Here is a 27,832-nt window from a genome sequence, read left to right on the forward strand (position 1 = left end):
CGCCGGGTCCGCCGGGGTGCTGACGGCGGTGGCCGCCCTGTGAGCGGAGCCCGGCCTGGGCAAAGGCAGGGCCGTAGGACCTCGCGCCACGTCTGGGCTCCGGGGCGGGGGCTGCGGGGGCGAAGCCCCCTCCCCGGGGAGGCGGGGCCTGGGCAAGCTCCCCGCTTGGGGAGCGACGGCGGCCAGGAAGGATGCATCAGAAGCTGCTGAAGAGCGCACATTATATCGAGCTGGGCAGCTACCAGTACTGGCCCGTCCTGGTGCCCCGCGGCATCCGCCTCTACACCTACGAGCAGATCCCCGTGTCCCTCAAGGACAACCCGTACATCACCGACGGCTACCGGGCCTACCTGCCCTCCAGGCTGTGTATCAAAAGGTACAGTCTGGCCGCCTCCGCTGGGTGCGGCTGCGGGCGCGCCGGCGGCCCCTCCTCCTCACCTACAGCCTTGTTGTCTGGTCCGCCTGCTGCTTTCCCCGCGTTTCTCCGTGCCCATCATTTCCTAGCTGTCCCAACCTTTTCATCCCTTTCTGCCACCTCTCCTTTCTCGTTGTCTTTCCTTCTTCCTCCACCGGGCTACTTGATCCATGGACTAATGATAGTAACAATGGTCATAATCACTAACTCCTGTGGGGCTTTGCTCTTTACAAAGGAATTTTTACATCCTTTATTCCATTTGGTGCTTATTGGGATACATGTTGGAATCGACCCCACGGACAATGACTGAGCCATACTTGCCCCTGTGTATACCAAAGCTTTGTTTATTTTTAAGGCAGCCCTATGGAAATTCAGATGTTTGGGGCCAGATAAGTGCCTGTATAATAGGAAACAAGTTCACAATGCCATACATTTAGAAATCCTGGTTTATTCATTCAGCAGACAGTATGGAACCCCTGCTAGGTGCCAGGCACCCTACCAGGTCCTGCAAAGAACAGCAGGTATGGCCCTTGTTCTCATGAAAATACTGAGGTCTAGCCTGGGTGACACACATTAAAGAGCTAGTTATACTATTACATAATAACCATTGTGAAAAAACGCTGTGTGGGAAAAGCACTATAGCAAAGAGAGCCTATAACAGGCACTGCCCTCCACTAGAGCACTATAGAAGTGTCTTTAAAAAAGGAGTTCCGTCATCATTTAAACTCTTAAAATTGAGTCCCTTGAAAGCCTGGGTTTAAAAAAACAAAACTGAAAAATTAGTGTTCTAGTTCTTCGACTAGCTTTCTGTTAAAACTCCCTATATGTACTTAATTACAGGACCCCACTTTAAGAGAATTAAGATACCCATGTGGCTTAGCTCCAGGTCACTGTAGTGACAAACCCCACTGCTGGAATGTGAGCCATTGAATTGTTCAAGCAGAAACCACATGTTTGATTCTTGATCTTGTTTTTGGCATGGTCTTACCCCAGTTCCTTTGCCCTGCTTGCCTTTAAATTGCCTCTCTGACTCAGGGTCACAAGGTGACATCACTGTCCATCCCTACTTGGCTTCGATGCATGGCCCACAGTACTTCACAATTTGAATCCTGAGTGCCATTTTCCTCCCCATTGACTCCTTTGCATAAGTTATTACACAAGAAATCAGAGCTGGGCCCTGCTGTGGATGTAGAGTTCCATAAGGATAGAGCAGGTAGTCAGTTGCCTTAAATAGTTTTATACCCACCTCTGCATTCTAATATTAGGGTCCAAATTTCATGGATTAAGGAGTGAAATATAGTGCTTTAGATCTTGGGCTGTTGAGTAAAAAAGACTTGGGTGTGCAGATCTGCCACTTAACAGCTGTGGGACCTTGAACAAAAGTTAACCTCTCCCAGCCTTATTTTCCCCATTTGTAAAAGTGAGGGTAATTACAGTGTATGCCTCAGAAAGTAGTAAGGACGAAATGGGATTGTGTATGTAAAATGCTACACAGAGCCTGGTACGTAATAAGCACTCAATAAATGGTGACTTGTTATCACCATGGTCGTTGAATTTGAAGCCAAATAGATGATGATGGTGATGAAGTTGATTGTTGATTTTGAAGCAGAACAGAGCATAGGTCTAACTTCTCATAGAATAAGAGTAGATCCCCTACAGGGGATATTCTGCTAAGTGCTCTTCCCACCAGCTTGGTCTTTTCCAGGTTCAGCTTTTGCCCTTTGTCTAGAGGGACGAGGACACATTTTGGATATAAGGAGAGGTTTTGTACGTCACAACTGTTCTGCCAATACTCTGTTAGTTGGAAGGAACATGTCAAGATTATGCCTCTCTGCTCAGTTAATCAGGTTACACTGGGTTTCACCAAATGAAAAGTTCTGAGGCAACAGGCAGAATGTGGTATTGGCTGTCAAACAGTCCTGGGGTTAGATGTGTCTCCTCACATCCCTGCATCTCTTCCCCCACTTCCCAGTATAAGTAGTTTTTATATTTGATGCTTATACAGGATAAAGCCTGAAATCCATGATGCAGGATCCACTTTATCCTTGGTGATCGTCTGATTGTGTGAGACCCTGCTATGTTTATGACATTGGAAAATATGAACCATGGTGACTGCTGCAAATTCAGTATTAGAGTTATACGTTAGTGCTTACCAATAAGGATTCTGAATCAGCGAAGGTCAAAGACTTTAGTTTAAACAAAAGATTAGATTTTGCAAGAGGATTTTAACCTTTAGTCATGACATCACCTTTTGATAATCTGATGAGTCTTATCCACAGCTGGAGAAACATTTCACAAAATTAAGGAAGGAGCTGGAAGGGACTTGCAGCAGCATCTAATCCAGCTCCCTTGTTTTAGAGATGGAGAAATTGAAGCCAGAGACGTTAAGTGACTTGCTCATGATCCCAGAGCTAATTTGTTGCCCAGGGTGGGAGTGAAGAGACAGTGAGCCTCCTGACTCCTGGTCGGCGGGGAACACTCTGCACCGGCCTGCACTGCCAGGACTACTTAAACCAGTTAGGGCGTATTGAAAGAGGGCAATTAGTACTGATAGTAAAAGTAACCTCCTGTCGTTCCAAAAAAGGAATAAACTCATGCCACCTGGAAACTAGTTTGGTTTCAAAACAACCACAGCAAAGTTGTTGCAGAATGCCTGTCTTAAAGGACATTTCCAGTGGATCCATTTGCATTTATCCTGCTTCTCTCAAGTCCATTTAACTTTGCACTTGCATGTAATGAGTACTAAAAAGGTATTTTAAGTTCGTGCCTAACCTTATACTTAGCGGGTTTTCAGATACCTATTACTGAGTGTCAGAGTATGGTAGCTAGCACCCAGTTTTAATCTGCTCATTCATTTCTGTAGACATTTAGCATCTAATCTGAGCAAGACACTGTGCTTGGAACAGTAGTGTCATAAAGATGAATCATGCCAGCCGTCAGGGAGTTGATAAGCTGGAGGATGAGGTGGAATTTATACATAAATAACTCTAATTGAGGAAGGAAATGGTAAGTATAATAGAGGTGAGCAAGAAAAAAACTGTAAGATCCCAGGATTGATGGAGATGGTATATCAAATTTAGAAAGGTAAAGATGGGGTTAAGGGCTTAAAGTAGCACATATTAGATAATCCCCAAAATTGTCCATAACCTTTTAAATGCTGACAGTGAGCGAACAGATATGAATCTGAGCTGCACGTTTGGTTTTTTCCAGTTTGTTTATTTTATCTAATGAGACGGTAAACATCTGGAGTCATTTGCTGGGTTTCTTTCTCTTCTTCACACTGGGAATATATGACATGACATCTGTGTTACCTTCAGCAAGTGCATCCAGAGAAGACTTTGTAATTTGTTCTATTTGCCTTTTCTGCTTCCAGGTAAGTCATTTCACAAACACTATTATTGGTAAAAAGAACTTTAGTCAGACAAGCTTGGGCAGGTGACCTTACTTCACACCCACAACTTGCTTTAAAGAGCCCCCAAATAGCATATAGGTTTTAGCTTATTCACTTTCATAACATCCAGAGTATGTTTTTATGAGAGTGTATTTGGATGTTATTAGAGTATATTTGAAATCCAGTAAGTTTTAAAGATTGAGAAAATTTCTTTCTTTTCTCTTCCTTTTTTTTAGACCTCTCTGCTTTAAGATTAATACAAAGATAGGAATCTCTGACTGTGTTTGCCGACTGAAGTAGAACTCTGTTGTCTGCTTAAAACTTGTTTGGGAAGATTTCTCATCTTTTATATGTCTATGCCTTTTGTATTTCTTGTTTCCATACTGTCTTAGTTTTAATGTCTTGTTTTGTTGGTATTAATCTTTTCTCTCACTTTAATGTTAATTTCCTTTGGGCCTTTTGCACGTGCCTGATTTCAGATACTTTCAGTTTCTTCTCCTCTGTAGCCTCTTGTATGTGTTCCTCAGCACTTTAATTTTTCTTCCGGGATCTGTAACAAAGTGCCTTTAAAAGTTATGTTTAATAATTTTTCAAACAGGTAATTCTGAAAAAGAAAACGAACGTGGACCAAAATCCAGTTGATATTTTTTAAATTTAAAAAAAAATGAAGAGAGTACAAAAAAATCATAAAAATGAAAAGAAAAATCTATCATGCCTCTCCCTCCAAACGTAGGCCAGCACTCCCTGCAGTTAACCTGCTGCTACTCTGAGAGGGGAATCGATAAGTAAACTGCACAGGTGTTGCTTTCATTGTGTAATAGTCAGTTTCAGGCCTTCATCATTTGACTCAAAACTTTGGACTTACATGATCAAGAAACACACTGGGAACATCTCTCTCCCCCCTTTCTTCTAATTCTAGCTCCTAGAACCATATTTTAAATTTCTTTGAGGGAAAGAATACTCTGTATTTTTGTGTTCTTATTAGAAAATTATTTTTTCTTTAAGCGTTTTTTAAAGTATACTCTTTCTCAGGTTTAATTTTTGTCCTGACCGGAGCCTAAACAGCTCTTTAAAATCTATCCCAGTTTTTAAAATGGAAATGAATCAATTTCTCCATACTTAATTTTTAGATGTATCTTATAGACTAAGATGTGCTTAATATAAGAAAAATTGGTTTATACTCTACTGTTATACAGATATTATTTCCTTTGAGGATCCCACATGTTTTTCTCTACCCCAGGCCTGCCCTTTATCCACCCAGCCACAGCTGATGTTATTTCAGGGAACACACATTCATTTTCATAATGGTTTAAGAAAGCCGTGCATTGCAAAACTGAGAAGACGAAATAATTAAAACAACTGCCAGTGAAGAAGCACCTAAAGTGGTTAGAGTGACTTGGATTGTTCAGCAGGGCAGTAGGATCCTCTTCTCCTAACTGCTAGTGCACTGATCTTTCTGTTACACACAGTACAGCTTCTAAAGACAAACTAGCACATTTTTCCTACTTACAGATACCATTTTTATTATTTTTATGAAATTATAACTTGTTCACCCAATTTCCCCAAATTCTTAGAGTTAGCAGGCAGCATGGTAAACCATAAATATATGTATTAATATTGATTTAATTTTTTAAAGATATAACATTTTTACTCTTTTTACTTCTACCCTTTTTACATGCTCAGTGCTTTCCTACCAACCAGATGTTTTTAATAGAGTACATTCTGAATAGTAGAATGTAATTTTAGGGGCTTTGAAGTCTTTCTATCTTAGAGAAGAATAGAATCTGAGAACACCTTTCCCTAGATTCAGTTCATTAACATTCAGTTCAAGAAATATCTTTTTAATACCTCTTATCTATATCCAGGCACTAAGCTAGGCATCGGGAATACAGTGCTGAACAAAACCAGCCTGTCATAAAGATCAAGTCACCCAGATAGGTGAGCAGAAGGGAGAGTGAGGCAGGGCAATGAAGCAGAAAAAAGAGTGCCTAAAGGCCCAGAAGCAAGAGACAGCTTAGCACTTTCTGGACCTGTATGTGCTGGTGTTTGTGGTTAAACCCTAGGAAAATGGAGAAAGGTAAGGCTGGAGAGATAGGCAGGAGCCAGATCCTGAGGCATTTGGTTCTCATGGCAAGGAGCTTAGATGTAGGATGTCATGCTGTAATTACCTGTCCACCTGGATGGAGTGAGATACTCCACAGAAGGAAACTTTCCAGAAAACGGAGACATACTCAATGTCAGATAATTTTTCAGTCAGTTTTTTAAGCAACTCTAACAACACGTCCCTTTTAAAACAGAACATACTGACTCTGGGTTAACTTTTCTAAAACTCAGATGTTCTCTATGAATACCATATATTTTACTTTCCTCTTGATACTGTAGTTTTTCTCCTTCTACTTTTATTTACCTTTCACAATGAAATTAGCTTTATTGTTGTTATTATTACTATAACATATACTCATGTAGAAATTCAAGCAAACACAAAAGTATTTGGAAGAAAGTAAAAGTCATTTGAAATTCCACTTCCACATTTGACATTTGGGTTCAGCTTCCTCCAGACGTTTGTGTATCACAGCTGCCTCACACCTGCCTGCCTACCTTTCCTATCTACCTCCTTCTGAGCTGTGGTCATCTCTGTGCTTGCTGTTTTGTGTCACTCAGCATTGTGATAATGAGATCTTTCCCTGTCAGTGAGAATATACACCTTCATGCTCTCTGAATTTACTGTGTTTTATCTCAGGGATAATCAGAGAAAACAAATAACCAAGCTTCTTAGAGTTATGTTTAATTGGGTCAATAAACTCTGACTTGTAGTAGCCAAAGCCACAGACTGTTAAGGATTTTAGATAGTGGATGAAGAAATGAGATTGTGGCTAGGAACCTTGTTTTGAATATTGATATTGAGGCTATGGGGACTTAGGCTTGTTTAATGGTCAGACTGCAGAATAGCTAGGTGACCATTTATCTGGCCCATTTTCCCTACCCCCACTGTCCCTGGCTTAGTGTAGGCTCTAGTCATTGCTTCCTAGGGCTATGCCTGTAATCTCTCATCTCAGCCTTTCTGTAAGGGTGCACTTAAAATTTTCAGAAGTATCACACAGAGCCCATAATACTGAGGTTAAAAATCCTTGATGCATAGGATCTGTCATAATCATATCATGAAGAAGGTCACATAGCATTCCTTAAATGACGCTGTGCTTCTCAGTATGCTGCTTTTCCTATGGGCCCTCCAATAAACCTGTGCACACCTTTATTTATGTCCTTGATGAATGCCAGGTCAACTTAAGGTGCAGCTCAGGTGGCAGCCCTTCTATGAAATATGTAGCTCTTTTCTGCCCACCACTCCCACCCACAAGTACACACATGCACCCACAGACCTGGTACTCTCCCTCCTCTATTTTCTAACTGTGCTCTGCACCGACTTTTCCTATAGGACTTCCTATATCACCATTTGTTCACTTGTTTCTGAAAAATCTCTTTGAGAGTAGAGGTTTCATCTTTGTATCCCCACTGTATGACACGCAGTAGGTATTTAATGGCTAGAGGGAGTTCAGCTGTAGAAACCTTATCAATCTTCAGAGCAACTGATAGAATTACATTAGCTTTGCTCTCAATCTGATAACGTATAAAGTCAGCATAAGTCATAATTATTTTTCCTTGAACGCAGCAAAGCTATGTTTAACTTAGAAGTAAACTATACAGTGAAGTCTCATACAGACATAAAAGGTCTTAAATTAAGTGAAAAAAAAAATAGCAGAACAGACTGTATGATTCCGTTTGATTAAGAAGTATATATGGTGTTCTTGTGTGTGTGGACTTCTATATCATAGGTGTTTGATATGTTTATTGAAAATATCTGGAAGGACACAAAAAAGATGTTATCAGTGGCTCCCACTGGAGAATAGATTGATTGGGAGGGGTTTATTTTTTTTTACATCATACAATTCCATATTCTTTGGTTTATTTTTCTTTAAGGACATGTATTCTGTAGTAAGTAGTTTTTGAAAAGAAACTTATTCATAGATCAAAATAAGCTTCAGTAGATTTCCTTCTACTGCACTGTTCATTAAATTTTTTATGTTATGAAGTAGTTATCATTATAGATTTCTTTCTTTATGATTGTTGTCCCCATTTTACCCATGAGGAACTGAGGCTTAGGGAAATGACATATAGTCAGGCACAAAGCTAAGGTCCATGTCCAGGTCTCTTTGGCTGAAAAGCCTGGACTTGACCCGACCACTTCCATGAACATCATGCATGAGTTGCTTTTGTTTTTTTGTTTGTTTGTTTCACTTTGCTAAGATTTATTTTATTTTCCATAGATCTGTATGCTTTGCTCTGTGGGCTATCATCTTTTTTCCTGCCATCGATCAGAAAAAACCTGTCGAAGATGGATGGCATTAGATTATGCAGGAATTTCTATTGGAATACTGGGCTGCTATGTCTCTGGCGTATTTTATGCATTTTACTGTAATAACGTAAGTAACTTAAAACATTTTACATTCTACCTTTCTTATATAGGTCTTGGGTGTTCTTGCCATGGTTCCCTTGAACTTCTGAATAAGCACATAATTAACTAACTTATAGAAGAATTGAAAGTCTGGTGGAGGCATAAACTCCTTTTTCAAAAGGGCCCTGTGATTTCTAACATCTATTATCAGTTCCTATTCCCTTCACTAACCTGGAAAGGAATGGAAAATAATATATATATGTTGTTATTTTCTGAAACTTAACGTAAACATTAAATTATTAATGTTTCCCCACTAAACCCATATAGCTACATGGTTCCTCAGATGTTCATTATATATCTTTTATTTTTGTGTTTATAGAGTTGAAGGTAAAGTTAGCACTTGTTAAAATTATGAAGTTAGCTGCTGCTTTCCATTTTCCCTTCTTATCCTTTACTCCTCTCTCAGTGAGAAAAAAACAAAAGGTATATCTGCTAGTGTGTTGACCCATATTCTTATATAAGAAATATGTTTTCCTTTCCTTAGTCTTATGTTTCGAGGCAGGTCTAGAGACAGACCAGATGGGTTGTGAGTGTCTTTAACAAACATGTGTCTATTGTGAGTTCTAGATCAACTCTTCTTTCTGACCCTAAAGTTACAAAAGTCAGTTTTTGCCTTGTGCAAAGCAGCATTTGAAACACTGTGATCAAATTATACAGCAACTGATCTAAATATGTTGGCCAACCAAACTACCTCCTCTCCTCATGTCCCAGCCAAGAAGGCAAACTGAATCTTCCTGAGGGCTCAGTACATCTCAAGGCCTCCCATTCAGAAAGTCCCCATTGACCCTACTCTCTTTTCCTCCTGCTCTCCTACCATACGTTTTTTTTTTGTTTTCTGTTTATCCTTTTAGTTCCTTTCCTTTCAGAGCCAAGACTGAGCCGCTCTCCCAGGTGCAGTGTGCCTACTAGTCACAGGACTAGAGCCTGTCGTGCCCAAGCCCTCCCCGTGGAGCAGGTGGTCCAAGCCATATCCCCAGCCTTCACTTTCTAGGAGGATTGGCTGCAGTGCAGAGGTCCTCTGACTGTTGGGAATTCTTAAGTAGGACCTTTGTTGCTACGCAATAATAGAAAACTGTCAACACTGCTGGAGTGTAAAACTAGCAAAGCGAAAAATCATAATTTGGTTTGAATGTAAGAACATTATTAATTGTAGCCACTTATACGTGAGCCATTTGCTTTTTAGGCCTGATTACGTTGGAACATAAGCTTAAAATTAAGTGTGTATGCCATTTACCTTGTAAATTGATTTGGTTTTAATAGTAAACTATTCATATCTACTCACCTTTCACAACTTATTCATTTTGCATGAAACTGTTTGTATCTTTAAAAGAAAAGGCTTGTGAGTACAGTCATGTAATATTAGAATTGTTTTGCTTATTATGTATTTCTCTGAAACCTGTTTTTTGTTTACCTCTTCCCAAATATATCTGATCATCAAAGAGACTAGTGGGACACTTTTTGTAAATCTCTTTTCAGAAAAACTAGAAGTCCAAGGTAGATTAAAGAGAAAAAAAAAAGGACTGTTAGAGCTAATACAGTCCATGATCATTTAAAAGGAAAAGTTTTCTTCCCTCTGGTATCTTATCATTTCCAAATATTCAGTTGCTATAGTGGCTCTTTACCTTTTAAGGAACACAGACTGCTTTGAGAATGAGATTGAAAACTATGGACCCTCCATCCTGGATAATGTGCGTTTGGGCACAGACTGACCAGTCATTTTGACGTGTGAATTTCAAGAAGTGTAATGGTCCCAGAGAAGTCCTTGGAGCCCAGGTTAAGAACTCTGTCCTACGTGATGCTAACTTTTGAGCGTCAAGACCATCTTTCAACTGCTCATTTAGATACCTAAATATTGTATAAGTCCTTCAAACTTGATATATTTTTAAATGAACATTCTTTCATGCTTCCCCATTTTCTCCCCCCAACACACACACACACACACACACACACACACACACACACACACACACACACACACACACACACACTCTGGATCATCTTTGTTCATTTGCTTATTAGTACAAGCCATTTGCATGGCCTTTCATACTAGAAACAGTTGAGCCATCCTCTACTGCCCTCTCACACATCTACCTTGTTCAACAAAAGTCCATGCTCCTATTTTCTCCTTGAATCAATTATTCTATAATAATATCGGCTAGCTGGCTTCCTGTCATCTCTATTTTTCACTGATGTCAGAGTTATTCTAATAAGTCAGTTGGAAAAACAACCACGTCATCTCATTCTTCAAGGACTCTGCTATTCCCTCAGTGCCAGCATGATAAAGTACAAATACTTAGCCTGACAGTACATCTGCCTTTCAGCCTCCCTTTGTAAAACTTCCTTGCTCTGTGTGCTGTTCCTTTTCCTTGAGAGCTCCCTCTTCTCATGAAAATCTTATGTATTCCTCAAGCCCCAGCTGAGATGTCATTTCCTCTGTGAAGCATTTTTTAGCTAATCCAGGTATCAATTGCTCCCTCTTCTGTAGTTCTACAACATTCTCTTCACAGCTCAGTTACAGTACTTATCATTAGATTATAATCACTTGTTTATATGTCTGCCCCTCTCATAGCCTATGAGCTCACCCACTGAGAGAGCCCCTGTCATAGTCGTCTTTGTTTCCACAAGACTTATATTGCCTCGGCCTATAATAGGTACTCAGGAGATGCTTTTGTGTGAATAAATGTGTTCTTCACCAGCTCACTTTGGGGTCTGGTTTATCATCCTAAGAAACCTAGCAGTCGTACGCAACATGCGTTGTTTTAAGGAAGGAAGGCAATCATGTTTGGAAATGAAAATACCAAATAAATAGAATTTGGAACGTATAATGTAGAAGCCAAAACTGAAAATTACTCTTTTCCTTCCCTTATTGTTAATAACAATTAAAATGTGATTTCCTTTCATTCTAGTACTGGCGTCAAGTGTACTTGATCACAGTGCTTGCTATGATCCTGGCGGTGTTCTTTGCTCAGATTCATCCCAATTACCTCACACAGCAGTGGCAGAGGCTCCGTTCTATCATCTTTTGTTCTGTTTCGGGATATGGAGTGATCCCTACTCTTCACTGGGTTTGGCTCAATGGAGGAATCGGTGCTCCTATTGTACAGGTAGGTTGAGTGTGGTCAGTATTTTTCCCATTTTTTTTTTTTTTGTCCTTTCAATTTTATTCCTTTCAGTAAAGTAATGTAATCAGGCCAAGAAGGTGGATCTTTGTCATTTGAGGGCACATTTCTAATTGCATAATGATGCAATAATTTTTCACATCTATATAAATAAATAAACATACCTTGTAGTGACAGAAGTCTGACTATTTTCTTCTGAGATGTATTTCTATGAGATGATGCATTCTTAATTCTCTTTCTGTTACCCATAGGTTGTAAATACCCAAGTCCTTACTGTAGAGGAGGACTCCCAGGTTTCCAGCTTTGTCATCTGAGGCAGGGATAATACCAGTAGGAGCAGTTGATTTGTTTGTTTGTTTGTGGAGGAAAAGGAGTTGGGAAGGATTTCTTCTTGGACCTGAGTTTGAGGTTCCCGTGGGATGTAGAGGTGGAGATAGGGTCAGGATTTAGCTTGGAGTTCGAGACTGGTGATGGAGATTTGACAGTCATTACTGTCTTGGTAGCTAGAGCCATGGGAGCATATTCCACCCAGCAAGGAAAATATATTGAAAAATAAAAGACAGTTAGTTTTTATGGGGGGAACAGCTGGAGTACATTAGGAAGAACCTCAGTGAGAATTCCTCAGCATGCTTGAGAAGGGAATTAGAAGTAAGACTTAAGTTCTTAGAGATTTATATAAAAATACCTTAAGTGTGTGCTAGAGAGTAAACTTGAGAATTTTTAACATAACTAATTATGCCAAGAAATCTAGAAGAAATCGCATACACTTGTTGCAATGGGACCTTTGGAATATAGGGATTTAAATGCAGGTTTTATTCAAAGGAATTATATATATTTTTTTTTACAAGAGAGGGACTAAAAGTAGGCTTACGTACTGTTGGCAGCAGCATGGTGGAAAGCATCTGCATATAAAACTAAAAAGAAAGGAAGTCTGTGGTGTAGTGAATTGAGTGATATGATCTGGCTATCTTGCCAACTTGAGGATGACGGTGATGCTTTCTTTATAAGATTAGGAAATTGGGAAAAAGGTGAGATAGTAGTGAGGAATAACTTCAGTGATTCCGATATCTGTGAAAACATTGTTTTTCTGACAGTTTCAATGCCCAGAAAATAGAATGGGGAAGTGCCACTCTAGATTTAATCCTAACCACAAATGAATAATTAATTACTGACATAGAAGTGAGTGAAATTTTGGGATGAGGGAAACACATCCTTTTATGCTTATCGTGACAAAGAAAGAGAACCAGACCCATTAAGCCAGTAGATTTTGAAGAAATTCAGAAAAGGGGGGGAAAAAAAAAGGGAACAATCCTGTGTTCAGCAAAAAAAGATGGAAAGAGACGCACATAACCAAAGATGAAAAGTTCCAAAGAGCTAATTGTGGGAGGCAGGGTGAAGCTGTGTTCTAGAATGTTTGCAGAATCTGAGGTTGATTAGTCTGAGGGTATAGGATTTAGGGGAGGGGGCCCATGATGATTCTCAAATATCTGTTAGAGGGAAGAGAAATAATCTGTCTTTATTTCTTAAATGGCTTCTTGGTAAATTAGGTTTATAACCAGAATTAGGAGCAGCATGTATAAATTAGAGCTGGCTGATTTTCTTAGAGCAAGGAAAAGCTTTCCAAGAGAGCTGTGAGATGGACAGCTTTGTAGAGTAGTATTCAAGAGGGCCATTTATCTGGGGTGTGGAACAGATTTCATTGTTGGGCCAAGCCTCTTGGCTCTTTTCCAGCCACAAATCCCTGTTTAGCCTCTCCGTATTCAGCTGGCAACTCCATTCCCATACGTATTCCACCCTATGTTATAGATGGAGTTGGACGCCCTTAGGACCTAAACTATGTTGAAGCTTTAGCTGCCCTGGTGCCCTGACCTTTAGGGTTGTCTCTGTGTTCCAGTCCTCTGGACTGCTTCCTGAAGTATTGAGAGCAAGCTTTCTCTCATTGGAGACTGTCTGCAAAAGCAATTCAGATTTAACACACTTAAATCCCACCTATGAATTCTACTCCTGTGTGTTGTCTAATTCTATGAATTAGATTTATAAGAAATTGAGAATTCAATCACAGTAGGCAAGATCTGTGGAAAAATATGTTTTGCTTTTCAGGACTTTGCACCCCGTGTAATTGTGATGTACGTGATTGCTCTTCTTGCTTTCCTATTCTACATTTCCAAAGTTCCAGAAAGGTATTTTCCAGGTACGTATCACTTGTATAATGGTTTTCTAACTTTACTCTAAATATATAGTAGAGGTATATGTTTCAGAGCATCAAAACTTAGATTTTTTCCCCAATATTATTGATTATAGAGTGGCTCTTCTCTTCTCAAATGTTATCTAAAACTTGAACTTTCTAATGGCTTTCACAAACTTTGTCTTTCACTGTCACAATATGAGTTGAGTCCAGTAGATAGGGTCACCACCATTTCACAATTACAAACTCCCAGCCACTGCTTTTTTGTGGAGCACTAGTTAGCAATTACCATTTACTTCTTTGTATACCAGCTTATGCTTAAAAATTAATTTATCAATATATGTGCGAGATCCATAAAACAAACAAGAGGCAAAGGAAAATAACAGGATAATGAAAAGAAGCCAGGTTTAGGATCACTTCATAATGTATCTATCATAAGTTTCTATAAAAGAAAGCCCATCAGTCTGGCTTTCAGCTTCCTGGCACCCAGTGGTAAGAGGAGATTAATCTAAGTTAAGGGTCTTCATGTCCCCAAGATACACACAATCCAGGAACTTAAGAGAAGGACAGATTTCCCTGCTTCTTCAGTCCAGAGGAAAACGTCTTCTGACAGAAAATAACTAAGAGGACACTGGGTAGAGTGAATAATGTTCTCCACAACATGTATTTGCTTGTTTAGGAGCTTCAGCTCTGGAGTCAGACTGCTTGGGTTCAAATCCCCCGTCAGCCACTTTCTAGCTGCATGAGCTAAATAAGTCACATAAGCTTTCTCAGCCCAGTTTTCTCTTCTGAAACATGAAGATAATACATTTCTCTCTTGGGGTCATTGTGTGGATTAGATGAGAAAGTGCACATGAAACATTTAGCACAGTTCCTCGAGAGTAGTGAGCACTCAGTAAATCTTAGCAATTGTTATTATGATGCCCCTCAACCCCAGTTTCATAAATGAAATATGTGGCTTAGGAAGGGACAGAATGATGCAAGTCCAGGTGACCTTTGGCTCAAGTCAAGAATAACAAGAGACATAAGGCAGTAGTCTTTCGGTTTGGGGGCTAGAAGTAGGGGAGCAGTTTAAATTCAAACTGCAAATTGTCTTCCCTTCTTCCTGGGTTAAGAACCTCTTCCACAGTGAATCAAAGATAGGATTGTGCCGCTCGTCATGTGTGTTGGGGAAGAAGAAAGGATGAGAAACCCCGAACTAGAGAGTGAATAGACTGCAGAACCTAAGGCATTCCTCTCTGCACTTGACTTTTCTCCACTGAGTTTTAAATAAGGACGGACTACAACGAAGAACCTGAATATAAACATTAGGATTTGGGAACATAACTAGGACATGTCCCTGAATTGAAGACCACCCATCTGCCAGGCAGGGTCAGAATTCTCCTCAGAAAAAACAGTTTTGGTAAAATACATTTTTGTATCACTTTATTAATAATTATTTTATTATTAATTTCTTCATCATAGATGTAGAAAATTAACCAATGAAAGTTGTCTGCACTCTGATTATGGACATAGTGTTTTTAGGCCTTAAAATATTCAGATCAAAAGTTCCTACTTGGGGACTTCCCTGGTGGCGCAGTGGTTGAGAATCCGCCTGCCAATGCAGGGGACACAGGTTCCAGCCCTGGTTCAGGAAGATCCCACATGCCGCAGAGCAACTAAGCCCGTGTGCCACAACTACAGCTACTGAAGCCTGTGCGCCTAGAGCCTGTGCTCCGCAACAAGAGAAGCCACCGCAATGAGAAGCTGGCGCACCACAGCGAAGAGTAACCCCCGCTCACCGCAACTAGAGAAAGCCCGCGTGCAGCAACGAAGACCCAATGCAGCCAAAAATAAATAAATAAATTTATAAAAAAATTTTTTTTAAGTTCCCAGTTGTCTAATATAGGGCACCTATAAAAGGTCAAACGTTATGTAACTTAACTTTTCTCAAGATGAGCTTGACATAAAACATGCCCCATGTAGCTGAATGTGTGCAAGTACAGGTACATTTGAGCAGAGATACAGAGATCATTAAAAAATGAAACATTCCTTGTCTGGCCAGTCCTCATTTATTACCTGGCTCTAAAGAGAAACATGTTGTAGTGGTGGTGAGATGGTGGGTAAATACTGTGAAATCAAAAAATTTAAACCTAAGAACTTACTTTCAGCTCAGGTTAATTTTTTTTTTTTAGTATATAAACATCACAGTGGTATTTAAGGGGTCAGGGATCCCCAAGATGTCCATGGACAGAATTCAGTGAATCTGTAATACTTGTATTACAAACTAATCAGTTTTATTTATAATCCTCAGTGTTTTATGCTTTTAAAAATGAGTCTATGAGCTTCACTAGGCTGTCAAAGTGTTCCATGGCACCAAAAAGTGGCTAAGAACCTCCACAGAAAAGATCCTGTTGACTTATACTTTAAAATCTACTTACTGTACTGATTATTATTCTTGGTAAGAGAAGACAGAGAAGGTTAGAGAATATTTATAGGGTTGGCCAAAAAGTTCGTTCGAGTTTTCCCATAAAATATTACGAAAAACCCGAATGAACCTTTTGGCCAACCCAGTACGTTACATGACCATAGAAGCACCATGAGTAAGAAAAAATTATTTACATTTAAATGTCTATGGCTCTGTATTTTGTTATTTATTTTGTTGTTTTCCAAGATGCTTCCCACATGTTAGTTATTTAATCTCCTTGGAATTTAAACTTGTTTAACCACAAAGAGAAATGAAGTAATTTTCCTAAGTTGTATATGAACTAATCAGCCTTAGTTAATTAACTCATTACTAATTACATTTTGCAAATTGTTCCATTAGTCTGATAGCACAAGATTCAGGTCTGAGTTTCTCCTTACACACCTGCTTAAAATAAAAAGTGCTTCAAGTAGACTTATACCCAAACACAACCGTGTATCTGCTTCATACCTAATAAACTCCATGATTTGTAGCACTAATATCCTTTGCTTCTCTCATGTAATGTCTTTTCTTCACCAGGTATATAAGTTGAGACATGGGAGACAAAAGGTCAAATTCCTAAAATTAACCACATCTTGATTTTGAAGACATTTGGAATAGTATTTCTAAAATTCACCAGTATACTTAATGAATTTAAAACCTTACAGTCAGACTCAAATATGAATTAACATCTTTTTAGAAAACATTTCAGTCTGAATTAATCTCCAGTCGGTCTCCAGATACTCTGAGACTGCCAAAATCTTTTTGCTGCTCAGTCATATTTCCAGGGCCAGAGATGGAAATATATTTTTATTTTAATATCAAAATAATTACAGTCAATATTCTTTTCTCTCTACCTTCCCTTCCAGGACAACTAAACTACCTCGGATCAAGCCACCAAATATGGCATGTCCTTGCAGTAGTGATGTTATATTGGTGGCATCAGTCAACAGTATATGTCATGCAGTACAGACATAGCAAGCCTTGTCCTGACTATGTTTCACATTTGTGAATTCAGGTATGGCCACCTGGTGTATTCAGTTATTAAGCAATATATAACGGGGAGTTGTATACCCCACTATTTCTAAGATTCCCATTAGTTTTTCCTTTTCCCTCTGGTTTGATATATCATGAGTAATACTTTATAAAAATGGAAAAATATACTTGGGGATCTGTAAGAGTAACTGTTTTATGGGCCCTTAAGACTACTAATTTGCTGCTTGTACAGAAGGTGAAAATTAGTTGGCATTCATAACAAACATCTGAATGACAATGAATGTGAAGCCAGTGTAGAAATAGTGCTCCTTTTACTGAACACCAGCTTAACTTCCTTAGGAAGGGCTCACCTCCATTATAAAATGGAGTCCTCGTGTGTGATTCCTTTAATAGGAGATACTTAGACTAGATGATCAAGTTTAAGTGCCTAATGAAGGCAAGGTTTGCGATAGCCTGTCACAAGCTGATGTTGACTTTGAGTAATCACTAGCCTGTCAATGGATGGTTTGTGAGAAACCGGCACTTAAGATGGTATTTCCTTCAGCTGTAGGTTCTCTTCTCCCTAGGAACATTGGATTTTTTAGTTTGCTAGAACAAAAACTTTAAACACCTTCTCCTTTAAGTTGAGAGAGGCATTGAGAAAGGGAAAAAGAACGTGCATCGTCATTTCCCATCAGGTAAAAGTCATGTTAAGAACCGATTACATGACCAGGCAACAAATTCTGTGGTCTAATAACCAAGTTATTAGCCATTTAATCTTTTCAATTTCAAATATTATTTAATTCCATATAATAATTGAGCTCTTGGCGGTAGACGGTAGATTTGGGGTTCCAAAATTCCTACCACAGAAGACTTTTCACTTCTCTTGAGTTTGCAGTCTTAAAGTTCCTGGTGATAGGGGTTCCCAGGTACATGGGTGCTACTTTCAAGGGCATAGAATCCAGATGGCCCAGTTCTTGACCCTGAAATGAACCTTAAGCCTTAGAACAAAGTCATGCAGATGCCCCAGTTGATGACATGATTATTCACCTGTGCTCTGGTCTTTCTCTGTTTATGCATGTGTTAGTATTGCACTGATAACTCACAGTATTGATATACACTATCTAATATTGGGGCCTGAAACTGCATTGTATATACTTAAAAAATAGATCTTGCTGCCCCATCATACAACATAGCACTCTTGTTCTCTGGTCTTTTCATATGCATAAGTTAAATCCCATAAAGCAGTCATTCATAAAAACATGTTGTTTATTGGAATATAAAATATTACCCAAGTTTCTTAATGGGTTGACATGAACTGCTTTAAATACTGGTGTGTCTTCAGAACATTGGAATTTCTAAGTATCCGGAGGTGTTGACTGATGGTGAAGCTTATTCCCAAAATGTCATTTATACATGTGATATTTGGAATGTTAAGTTAATGTGCCTCAGTTTATGCATCTGTAAAATTTTGTATTTCTTTTCAGTGTAGTGTTTTTGGAATATGAATTCCCCATTCTAGTATCTCAGCAAGGAGAATTCTCCCCCAGTAGGCTAAGGGCACACCACATTATACCCCTTATTATGATGGAACGCCACTTTGAAAATGGCCATTTTACCTCATAGGGCCAGAAATTTGATTCATATGTTAAGTGAAAGAAGATTTTGGTGAAATGATAATAGGATATATTTTCCCTAAAGCATCCCTTATTGGCTTACATGGTATTATTGCTTTTAAACAGATATTTTGTCATTTTGGTCAAACAGGATATACTGCATAGTTATAATTAATATAAAAAAGAAGGAGAAGTCTAGTTATTTTAGGTCTGGTGCCATTTTTTTATTATAAAATCTTCTCAAAATAAAAACATATTGAACTTTAAATTTCATTTTCTTTTCATTTTTAGAAATAGTCTTATTTTTTGTTATAGTGTATGAATTATTTAATACTTGCCATCTGAATTAATCGATAAAAAGACCATACTTTAAGACTGTTCTTGAATTTGAAAAGCATACAGGTCTGACTGTAAAGGAGAACTAAATTATACCATGTAAACATTTCATTCATCTTTTTATGAAAATATTAAATATTGTAAGAAAGTTCTTTTTATCTTTACTATAATGTACTTATTAGGGAATGAATGAATGAATGTGGATTGCTGTCAACTATAAACACTTCTGTATATCAGCATTTATTGACCACCTACTGTGTGCACATCACTACTGGCAAAATTTTTAAGACGTTGTTAACATTAAAGAATATTTAAAAATTGCCTATGAATCTGAGCCTTGTAATAATGTGTATTTATTTTTGTTTTGTAGATTTATTAAAAAAATAAGATTAAAAGTACACTATTCAGCTACAGTACTAAAAAAAGACTGGTTTTAATTTTACCAGTGTGTAAACTATAAAAGCTCTTTACCTACAGATTTACATTTTAAAATTATTCATGGCTGTTTTAAATTGTCTATAGTGATTTGTAAGGTTGTAGTTAATTCATCTAAGAGAACTATCTTTCTATATAAAACCACTTTCAAATAGCAAGACAGTGCTTGTCTTTCTTGTTACACTGAGTGCGGTTCATGAGCTGCATGGCAAAATATGTATTATGTAAATAAACTGGGTTTACTAAATATGTTAAGTGCTGCTTGTCATTCTTTATAATACATAACAGCTTCACAATCATCATATTTTAGAATCAGGAATGAAGCTTCAGGGAATGTGTGTCACATCTTAAGGGCATCCCGCCTGGACAGAGTAACCGATTTGAAGATTGTGATTGACTGGCATAAAGCTGTACAACTCTCCATTTGGCAGGTACCTACCTAGAGATATCCTTTGCCCTGCATTAAATATCAAGGGGCAAAGCCTGCATTTCTGGATTCCTGCTGAGCTGAGTAGGTCTGTATTCGCTTGTAATCATCATTCCGGGTAATTTTACCCCTGCCGAAGTGTGTGCAGTGAAGAATCAGCTCAGCTATTTATTAGGGGAGGGGCAGAAGTGTCTTTTACACGCATTTTCACAATAACTGTGTTTACACTGAAAAGAGCTACGGATGCTATTGGGTACTAACAAACATCCCCTGAAATTCTCTACCGTAATTCCTTAGTAGGATAGCGGGAGAATGATCCAAAACTGAAACTACCTTTGAGAAAACATTTTTAGAAAGGAGCGGTAGCAACAGTGGGGGTCTCTTATGAACAGCGAAACGGCCATCCTTAAGAGGACAGGAATGATAGCCACCAAGGTCTAGTCATGCTCTGCAAACCCGGGATCAAAAACACTGCAGAACACACGTGTAAATTCAGTACTGCCAACTATCTAAAGCAAAAGTGAACTATCAATCACCTTTTTAAATGTGCAACAAATAAAACTTCAAAAGCTCATGCTTTCAACAGGAGAGTATTAACTGCATCTTACATATGATGCTGGAGCTGGACTTCCTTAAAAAGGGATGTACTTACGCAAAATAAACAGCTCTAACTGCAGCATATATTCTTCTCGAAAGAAGAAGTTAACTATAACTGAATTTGAACAGTGGCACATCCCACACTGTTCTTTTTAGATAACCTTTATCATCGGATATTTTGCTCCTTTGTACCATTTATTAAAAAGAAACAAAGCCCTTATTTTTCCACATAACTTTAGGTAAATGTTACTACTTCCGAAAAAACAAAAGTTCATTTCTAACAAACAAATAAGTTGAATCTTTCCACAAGCCACCAATCTAAAACTCCAGTTTGTGGAATAATACATTAAGATAATATTGCAATCCTGACGCCAAACTTAGTCCATCAATCCAATAAACAGTTTTCTCTTTAACATGCCAAAGCCTCTTTTCTGACATAATCAAGGACTACAGTATTTAAAAAAACTAAATATTGTTTAACAGTTAAAACGTCACCAGTTTTTAAAGAAAGAGTTTAAAAAATAAATCATATGTAATGCAAAAACTATGCCAACATTCAAAAGGTACTTCAAAGTCTTATGTTTTTGCCATACCTTCATCATTGTAAGTATCAGTAATTGTAATCCCTGAACAAGTTGTGTTATTGTTTTTGTAGTATAAATGCTAGGTCAAAATGTGTTTGCTTACTTAAATCCAAAACTGTGAGCCCCTTAGAAGAGAGATCTAATCTTACTCATTTTTCTATTCCATTAGCTGCTGCATAATAGGTGCTTAGTGTCTGTGGTGTAAATGAAAGAACTGACTAGAGGTTTGCATCCAAAACTTTTAATAAGATGACAAATAATGAAAAACTCTGAAGTCACTGATTATAAAGAATATGCAATCCATTGGGGATTTATTGCATTTAAAGAAAGCAGATTATTAAAACAGTAGGTATGATAAATACAGTAAGAAAATAACTTTAAATTTCAAACAGAACAAAGTGAATGAGGGACAGGATTCAGTCAATAAGAATAAGCAATGTAAAGGCAATATAGTACTAAAATCAGTTAGTGCTTAATTAGATATAGGAAGAAAAAAAAAAAAAAAGCAACTGATTCTGTCTCATAACAGTTTTCCAGCTGTATGTGAGGACTGAAGTTAACTTACTTTAGAAAGTATGTTTTCAACAATTAGAAATATAATAAAGATGTAAATCAGGTTTATTAAAAGTTAAAGTTATTTGCTTAGTGGTACATAAAAGGCTTCAGAAAATTCAAGTTTAACAAAAAATGGAAGTGTAATCAAAGAAAGTGCACTTAAAGCTGTTTGCCAGCAATTAAAAAGTAGCTTACTATTACTATTCTGCTTACTATTAGATGACTTTTCAATCACAAAAAGGGCATAGGAATAAAAACAATTCTCTTTTAAAAGTAGTAGAATAAATTTTTAAATAAAAATAACCCCAAATGATGGCCGTTTGCATTTTCATCTGTCTACCTTATTCTTTTAGTGGCTTTTGTAAACCCTCACCAGGAGTGAATGTTCCTTTAGTAATGATTGTGGTTGCAATTCCATTTAAAATTTAAAAATTCACATTAACTCCACAGTAGAGAGGTGTAACATGTACAAGCATGTGTGCGTCTATATATTTACCCTAATATAGAAACACCACTGTGTATAAAAGTTTTCAAATAAACTATCATTATGTTATTCTCACAGTAGATCTGTCATCTCAACATTGGACCTAAAATGATGCGTAATTTTGCTAAAAAAAAAAAAGAAAAAAAAAAGGAAGAAAATGTTTACTGCACATTCTATATATATTAAAACAAATGTACCCAGACTCCTCAGAACTAGTGATACTAATACACGTGTACCTTCTAGCAATGCTGGTATGAAGTACCACAACCTAAAATAAACCAAGCAGAGAGGCTGGATAGTAGGAAGAAGACTACTCTGCCTGATGAACACCAGAGTAGAGGAGGGGGCTCCACCTTAGTATTTCCCACCAGCAAGATGAGGACAGCAGTCTATCACTGTCAAACAATAAACAGGGTAGGATCAAAAGCTGCTTCTATCTACAATTCCAAATAATGTCATAACTGTGTCCACGTACACACGTACACACACACACACACACACACACACAGGGATGGGGCGCGTCAGTGGAAGAATCACACTTTCCCGATGTATACTTCTGAATAAACATTCTAGTCAGTTAAACCTCTCCTCCTCTGCCTAATATCTATACCAAGCAACTTTTGTGTCTTAGCAGATACATTCCTCAGTGCCATAAAAACTGATCTTTTTAACACTAACATTTTTTTTGCTGAAGTGATAATATTAAAATAAGCAAATGGTCCACTTTTAAAAAGATGATTCAAAATCAATAAGCATTATTAAAGCTGTTAGGACAGAAATAACTTTGGCCTCAGACTTTTGCTAGCTTCATAATATCTTACTTCCCTTAGTGATGTTCAAGTATTACAGGTTTAGAGTTATGACTACTTTACATGCTAAAGCAGCACAGAAGACAACTGATTAATACGAACATGATTTCTTTTCAACTTTCCTTCCTTAAGCAAGAACTGGACCATCCCACAGTAGAGCCAAGCTTTTACTGAGTGCTGTGTACCAAGTATGCGTTAAGCTCTTTCACACGTCTTGTGAGCTTTATTCTCATCATTCTCATAAGGGAATTACCTGGGCATCAGCTGTGTGGAGTGACTTACACCCTAACAGTAGTGGGAAAACATGATGGGAAATGGAAAGCAACCCTAATCCTGTACTCCTTGGGAAAATGCCTCTACTTCAACACAAAGGAATCTCCCCATTTCTCTCCCATTGGGTCCCCTATTAAGTCCTAAATGTCTCTTCTGAGCTATAATCTCAAGAGAAAAGTCACTGGGCTGTGCTACAATAAACATAAGAAGGTAAATATTTTAAACAGTGTCAAAGTGTTTCCTTAGGATTTATCCAGCATTATAAGCCAAAGTGTCTATCAGTATCTAAATCATTTAAAATTATTCAGTGTATTGAAAAACAACTGTAAGCAAGGCCTTGGTATCAGACAGACTCTAGGTTATTTCATGTTTACATCCCAAGGAAACCATACTAGTTCATCTCTACGCCTTCTAAATTAAGAAACTCATGAGGTCTAGCAGAGACCAAGGCTAAGGACTAAAATAGTCAAAGAAGCATACTGTGTATACATCAACCAACAGATTTCATTAAAAAACAGATTCTGTTTGATACAAACCTACTGTAGTTCATGAATTTACTATGCGTAATCATCAACTCTTCACTTTTAAAAGAAAGTATCACTCGAATCTACTTTGTAAAGTTTTCAAGCACATCTACTTGAGCATTTGCATTAGCAGTATTAATCAACCTGAGAATCAGAAAGAAAAAAAAAAGGTGCAAACATAATATTTGCCTTTGGCACAAGGACAAGTAACTGGTGCACTTGGGCTCTAAAAGTATAGCTTTTAAGCAGTAATGAATGTCATGCTTGGTCTGCCTCTGCTTCACTCTGATTCACATACTGCTTCCCCCTTTGTCCACAAAAGCTGTATCTGATTTAAAACATAAAAAAGAGAGAAGCAATAAAAAAAATAGATGGTTTAGTTAGTTACATATACTTTGCTTCTTCCCAAATTTAGAACTGTGAAAAAACAGGCAAATAGCTCAACCCAACTGGGGCACTATAATTAAGAGATTCTATTAAGATTACTCATAAAATACATTTTAATTGGGCTCAAAGAGAGTTAACTTAAAATAGAGCAATCGAGGAGAGTGAGTGCCAGTTGAAAAGAGTTTTCACCCTTTTTCTGTAAATAGCTTTAATGGTTCTAGAAACCTCTAAATGTTAATTTGATAGGGAAGGACAGTTAATTATAACTTAAAATAGTTGGAGACACAGGAAGCACAGATACTCTATTCACATTAATTCATAGACGTGATTTCTATCTTATTAAACAACTTCTATAAAACCTCAAGTTTCTAATTAGGATTTGTGATGTTAAAAAAAAAAGGCAATTTGGTAGCTGGGTTCTTTTCACTAAAGACACAGTCAGCTAACTAGCAAGAGTGGAGATGCTAGCCCCTGGTCATCTGACACCTCACAGCCACTCTCAGATCTCGTGTTACTAGTGCAGAGGTATTTGCGGCAGGATGCGCGAGTCCTGCCGGTAAGGCTTTGTGGGTTTCGCTGTTCTGTGCACTTTATTAAAACTACTCCACCCTCCAGACCTAACTCAGAAATTGCTGCTCATGACTTGGGGAATAGTTGGCGAAGGTGGTAATTTAATAAAGCACATTATTAAATGCAACATGATTTTACATTGTAAACGTCTCAAAAACTCAGGGTTTTAGCTACATATTTTTCCCTAAAATAAAATTTCTATATGACCCTTGTCCTCACTCCCAGTTTTTCCAATAATCTGCTTTACTAGGGACATGATAAATTTTGAGCAAGAAGCCATTCGAAACCAGAACATAAAGTGTTCCTGAAGTAGAGTGGTTTTTTCTTTGTATCATTTTTTTCTCTACATTTTTCCACCTGTCAGATATCTATCTTTAGTTTTTGTTCAAGGTGTCTACATAGATATTAATGCACTTGTTTTTTGCCATATTAATGGCACTTGTTTTTTTAAATGAAACAGTTTTAGGCACAACAGTCAGTGACCTCTGGCTCCGCTTTGTAGAGAAAGGTGTAAGGACTAAAATCTCTGCACTCTCCAGATAATAACTTTCTCATTCTTTATGAGAAGTGGATTTTTTTTTTCCCCAATGTGGAAATTAGAAGAGACCTTAAAAAAAAAAAAATCCACAAATGCAACTTGTGTATGCACAAACAACCTTAGTTTTAAATGCTGGATTCTGGAATGAGCCTCAGATACACACACAAAAGTGACATTCTGTTATAAAAATAAAGCTGCAGCTTTCCAGTCCCTTTTCAGGGACTACACGACTGGAAAGGGCCCACACGCTTTCCCTGGATTTCTGTGCCTTCACGTCTGCAGCTGAAACCCCAGGTTAGAGCTTGCCATTTCACTCCCTTTGCTCCTGCGTGGAAGAGACGTGGAGTTGCTACCCTGTGCAGATACTTCCTTTTTCTATTTGGTTTATTTAAAAATCACCTATTCTGATTGACCTGTAAGAATGAATGATATAAAGAGCTATACAAATAAATTTTCTTTCAAATTCATAAAACTATTCATACTTTTTTCTTTGAAACAGGAGTTAATAACAAGAGTCAGAAGTTATCTACTGTTTAGAAGGAAACGGAGCAGCACCGAATGGGTCCAATTCGACTGGCTGGGCCTGTTGGGACTGATGTGAGGTGACGCTTTGCACCACGAGTTCTGTAAAGGGCACGGCACCAAAATCATCCATTTTCAACGCATCTGCCCCGGGGAACGACCCGTGGAGTGAATTCGGCCTGGGCCGCCCGGGCAGGACAGGGTTGTGGTCGGCACGGATGTCGCTCAGGCCCTGATGCGGGGGGTGCCACGGCAGGTCCGGAGGGTGGAACGGCTTGGCCCCAAAGGGGTCCAACAGACCCTCATCGGCTTGCAGGACGTGCCCTCTGTCCTTCCCGTCGGTCAGGGCAACGCTGATGTTCTCCTTGGAGTCCGAGATGGTCAGAAATTCATTGCTGCTCTGGGAGTCCCGGCGGCCCACCCTCTTGTGCCTGCGGGCCCTCTCTGGGGTGCGGTAGGCGGGCTTGGCCGGCTTTTTGGCACCGGTGGGCGTGCCGTGGTGCCGCTTCCCGTTACTCTTGGCCGCCTCCTGCTTCGTGCGCCTCTGGCGGGAGGACAGTTTCTGCAAGCTGCGCTGCTTGACTTTTTGCTGCTGACTGCCGGTTATCTCCTCAAAGGGCACCAGCCCAAAAAGGTCCTCGTTGCTGTCGCTTTTACTTGCTGATGTGGGCAAGGGCTGGAACGGAGTGGAGCCAAATATATCCACACACTGCGGACGAGCGGGGAGCGCAGGCGCGTCGGGCACGGGCACCTTCCTGCTGAAGGGCGCCTTGGTGAAGACATCGAACTCCTCGGGCTCCAGCCCCACGGCGGGAAGCCGGCTCTCGGGGGAGGGGTCCTTCTCCGGCTCCCCTTGGCGGGGCTGTTGAGCACGCGCAGCAAAGAAGGGGACGGCGCCAAAGACATCAAACTCCGGTCTGGGAGTCCCCGCCCCGACGTCCGAGGGTAACTGGGTGGGCGTGAGGACTGCTGCACTAGGATCCTGGATCGCCCCGCTGCCAGATGTGTCTCTGTAGACCGCGCTGGCGTCGCTATACTTGGCTTTGGCCTGCTCGTAATCCGAATCGGAGCTGTGTTTCTCTTCTTCTTCCTCATCTTCAGAATCCATAAGCAGAGGCCTGTGACCCAGATTTTCCGGCTCAGTATCGTCATCGTTAAAATCTCCTTGTTCTCCCTGAAGAACTTCTTCATCCTCTTGCTCTTCCTCTTCGCTGCTCTTAGGAGAAGGGGGGTCTGATTCAAAATCACTCTCAGATTCATCATTCCCCTCCTGCAGTTGACCGTGTGCTGATGAATTCTCTGAGGCTTTCTTTCCAGTCCGGTGGTCTTTAGATACTGGGCTTGCTTTTGTATTCTTGATAGGGTTTCCAGTGCTATTTTCTTGATTCATGGATGAATGTTCAACTTTCTTTTCAGGAGAACCTGCAAATTCAAAGAAAAATTATTATATCATTCCAATGCATTTCAAAAACCATTTGCAGTAAACATTATGTACTAACACAAAGCATTACAGATCACTCGTGGCAGTTCCCTTAGAGGAAGATGTAAGGGCAGTTCTTTATCATCAGGCTTGAGGGGGGCGGGGCTGCACGTGGCCTCATAGTCGATGGTTAGGCCCCTCAGTGCAGACAGACTTACATGTCTCTCTACCCTACACACCACCTACTCACCATAGGTGCTCACTGACAGCTAAGTCTTACTTACAGTACCCAGAATAGGACTCTGAATACAGTACACAAGCACATTTTCTTCTTCCGCCTTCAAAATAAGATTATCCAGTCAGTTGCCCTGCTCAGACCCCATGTTTACCCAACAGCCTTCTGCTTATATTTCAACTCTGTTATGAAGTTTTCCCACAGAGATCAGCAAGCATGAATAGCTTATCTGCTTGGTTATGTTTCGCTGTGTAATTTTTAAATTGGCATTCTGGTGTTTTTTTTTTTGTAAACAAGTATCTTATGGGTTGGGTTAACGTGAGCGCATCCCCATAGCCTGATCAAAACTAAGGACCAGCTACTGAACTGAGACGGTACCAAGGCTATCTGCCTTCCCTAGATGCCACATCCTCCTTAAACTGTCATGCCTATACTAATAGACATTATATTAAAAGCACGCTACTTTAATAAAAATCTTAACT

General features: G+C 39.1%; 2 protein-coding genes across 5 annotated transcripts in view; one reads left to right on the forward strand and one right to left on the reverse strand.

Annotated features, from left to right (window-relative positions):
* Window positions 1-27,818, forward strand: PAQR3 (progestin and adipoQ receptor family member 3). Of its 3 annotated transcripts, XR_003795474.1 has the most exons (8): window positions 1-376; window positions 3,626-3,788; window positions 8,129-8,284; window positions 11,223-11,420; window positions 13,536-13,626; window positions 16,933-17,081; window positions 19,736-19,856; window positions 25,673-27,818. XR_003795474.1 is itself a non-coding variant. In XM_029234647.1 (7 exons), exons 1-6 carry the CDS (start codon window positions 192-194, stop codon window positions 17,073-17,075), a joined length of 936 nt encoding a protein of 311 aa, XP_029090480.1. In that variant the 3' UTR covers window positions 17,076-17,081; window positions 25,673-25,775. The 3 variants fall into 3 exon arrangements, 2 of the variants coding, with proteins under 2 accessions (XP_029090480.1, XP_029090481.1); XM_029234647.1 differs by lacking the exon at window positions 19,736-19,856 and having other exon boundaries at window positions 192-376; window positions 25,673-25,775; XM_029234648.1 differs by lacking the exons at window positions 16,933-17,081; window positions 19,736-19,856; window positions 25,673-27,818 and adding an exon at window positions 15,085-15,258 and having other exon boundaries at window positions 192-376.
* Window positions 21,933-27,832, reverse strand: part of BMP2K (BMP2 inducible kinase) — a 125,390-nt gene continuing 119,490 nt past the window's right edge. For both annotated transcript variants that reach the window (XM_029234645.1, XM_029234646.1), the window contains one exon: window positions 21,933-27,117. In XM_029234645.1, the coding sequence (XP_029090478.1) occupies window positions 25,700-27,117 (1,418 nt within the window). In that variant the 3' untranslated portion in view covers window positions 21,933-25,699. The remainder of the gene's footprint in view (window positions 27,118-27,832) is intronic.

The sequence above is a fragment of the Monodon monoceros genome, unplaced genomic scaffold (genome assembly GCF_005190385.1).
Source record: "Monodon monoceros isolate NGI ecotype Baffin Bay Population unplaced genomic scaffold, NGI_Narwhal_1 Super_Scaffold_20, whole genome shotgun sequence".
NCBI classification, from domain to species: Eukaryota; Metazoa; Chordata; class Mammalia; order Artiodactyla; family Monodontidae; genus Monodon; species Monodon monoceros.